We start from the raw sequence: 1,795 nt of genomic DNA on the forward strand, positions 1-1,795 counted from the left end.
TACCTAAAGACTGACTCTTTGCTGAGGGGTAACTCAGCTACAAACCGCAATGCAAACCGGTGCTCGGTAGAGTGATTTTCAACTTGAAAATTTTGAACACCACAACCATAGGGGTCCGAGTTTGGGGAAGGGGAAATTTTAAGTGAGTTGCATCTTGTGGGATGTCCGGTTGACGGAACTTAATTTAAGTCAATGCTAATTGTGCGCATTAGAGCAATCTTAGCTGACAGTAAGTGGGGACCGAAGAATAAGAGAATGGGAGACCGAAAGAAAGAAATCTGGTAAAATAGGTTTTGTCACACTCGATTGAACCCATCCATGTTTCTCTCATGAGAAAATGGAATTGTATTCCTATGGAGAGTTCAATATGAATGACTGTAAGAAAGTCTGCAAAGTCGGACATAACATCCGCCCCCCCAAGCTCAGAAATGAATCTATTTCTCGGAGCTTGTATCTGGTTGACTGATGTTGAACTCTGCCTTGGATTCTGTCCTGAATAGTTCGTTTAATTTAGATCCATCCTTGGCCAATTGGTCGGCTTGCTCATTACCATAGATTCCTTCGTGACCTGGAACGTGATAGATCTCGATGTCTCGGGCCTTCATTTGAGTTTTGATATATTTAAGCTCCTCTTTATACGAATCTGGCTTTCCTGTTGAGGTAATCCAATCTCGTTCCTTCCAATTTTCGTACCAGATATTAAGGCCGTTGCATAAGTATTCCGAATCCGTGAAAAGATCTATTTTCGTTAAGTCAAATTTTCTTATAATTTTTAAAGCCTGCAGAATAGCTTCCAGCTCTGCCCCGTTGTTGGTTTTTCGGTTAAAGCACGGAAGAGACACATTCTGAGGGTGGTTTGGTCCAAAATAAATACCTAATCCTGTTGCTGATTCTGTGGATCCGTTACGAAAACACGATCCATCCGTGAAGATGATGATCCGACCCTCAGCATTTCTTCCGACGTGATGATTTAGCGGATAGAGGATCGTTTGCCAATGTCGTAAATACTTATGGGATTCTTCTATGGATGAAATTTGTTTAAAAACTGGATTTGGATAAGAGATAATTTGCTTGCGACAATCCTTCCAGGAGCTGTATATTCCAGGTTTGTGCCCGCTTAGGACCAGATAGAGTGGCATCCTATTGAGAGTGAGGGGAAGTGAAACGTCCGGTTCACAGATGGAAATGGATGCGGTAAATAAAAGGAATTGACTCGGTTCCCCATGGTAGACCACAAAGCTTCTTTACAATAATAAATGATCAGGCAAGAATCGTTGAGTTATTGGTTGCGAGCTTATAATTCTAGTCTATAGCTAAATATCTTATCCTAACTATAACATGTATAGAGATTACTAATTATAAAGTATGGGTTATCACTAGAAACAAAGGTTTCCCTGCTAATACCTTTTCGTTGGTTGGATTCGATACCTGTTCCTTTTCGGGTTCCTAGGGTTTACAATTACTGTTCGTAGTGATAGCTCCAATTCTGTAATTAGACATATTTATAAAAATGACAAAAAGATTAATATAATTGCTCTAGTGGGAAACATAATATACTGCTGATTCCTATAATTGGTAGATTCATGTACTTATTCTAGCAAAATATATGCCTATTCATTATATATTATTTTTTTGTTTTTATGTAGTCCCTTTATTTTTCTTTAATCGAAAATAAAGACTATGCTTTTTAAAGGAGACTTTCTCTTTTGTGTTTTTTTTCTTTCTTTCTTTTTTTTTTTTTTTTTTTTTTTTTCTTCAAGATCCCCTCCCCCCTTTTAACATGGAGAAGTTTGAA

General features: G+C 38.1%; 1 protein-coding gene across 1 annotated transcript; it reads right to left on the reverse strand.

Annotated features, from left to right (window-relative positions):
• Positions 1-434: 434 nt before the first annotated feature.
• Positions 435-1,139, reverse strand: LOC103570518 (ribonuclease H1-like). Its single transcript, XM_008548286.3, has one exon. The coding sequence runs from the start codon at positions 1,137-1,139 to the stop codon at positions 435-437; it is 705 nt and encodes a 234-aa protein (XP_008546508.3).
• Positions 1,140-1,795: the final 656 nt, after the last annotated feature.

This window comes from Microplitis demolitor, chromosome 9 (assembly GCF_026212275.2).
Source record: "Microplitis demolitor isolate Queensland-Clemson2020A chromosome 9, iyMicDemo2.1a, whole genome shotgun sequence".
NCBI lineage: Eukaryota > Metazoa > Arthropoda > Insecta > Hymenoptera > Braconidae > Microplitis > Microplitis demolitor.

Bases quoted from the DNA above. Each gene is read 5' to 3' on its own strand.
- LOC103570518 (XM_008548286.3), bottom strand. From the start codon at position 1,139: ATGCCACTCTATCTGGTCCTAAGCGGGCACAAACCTGGAATATACAGC.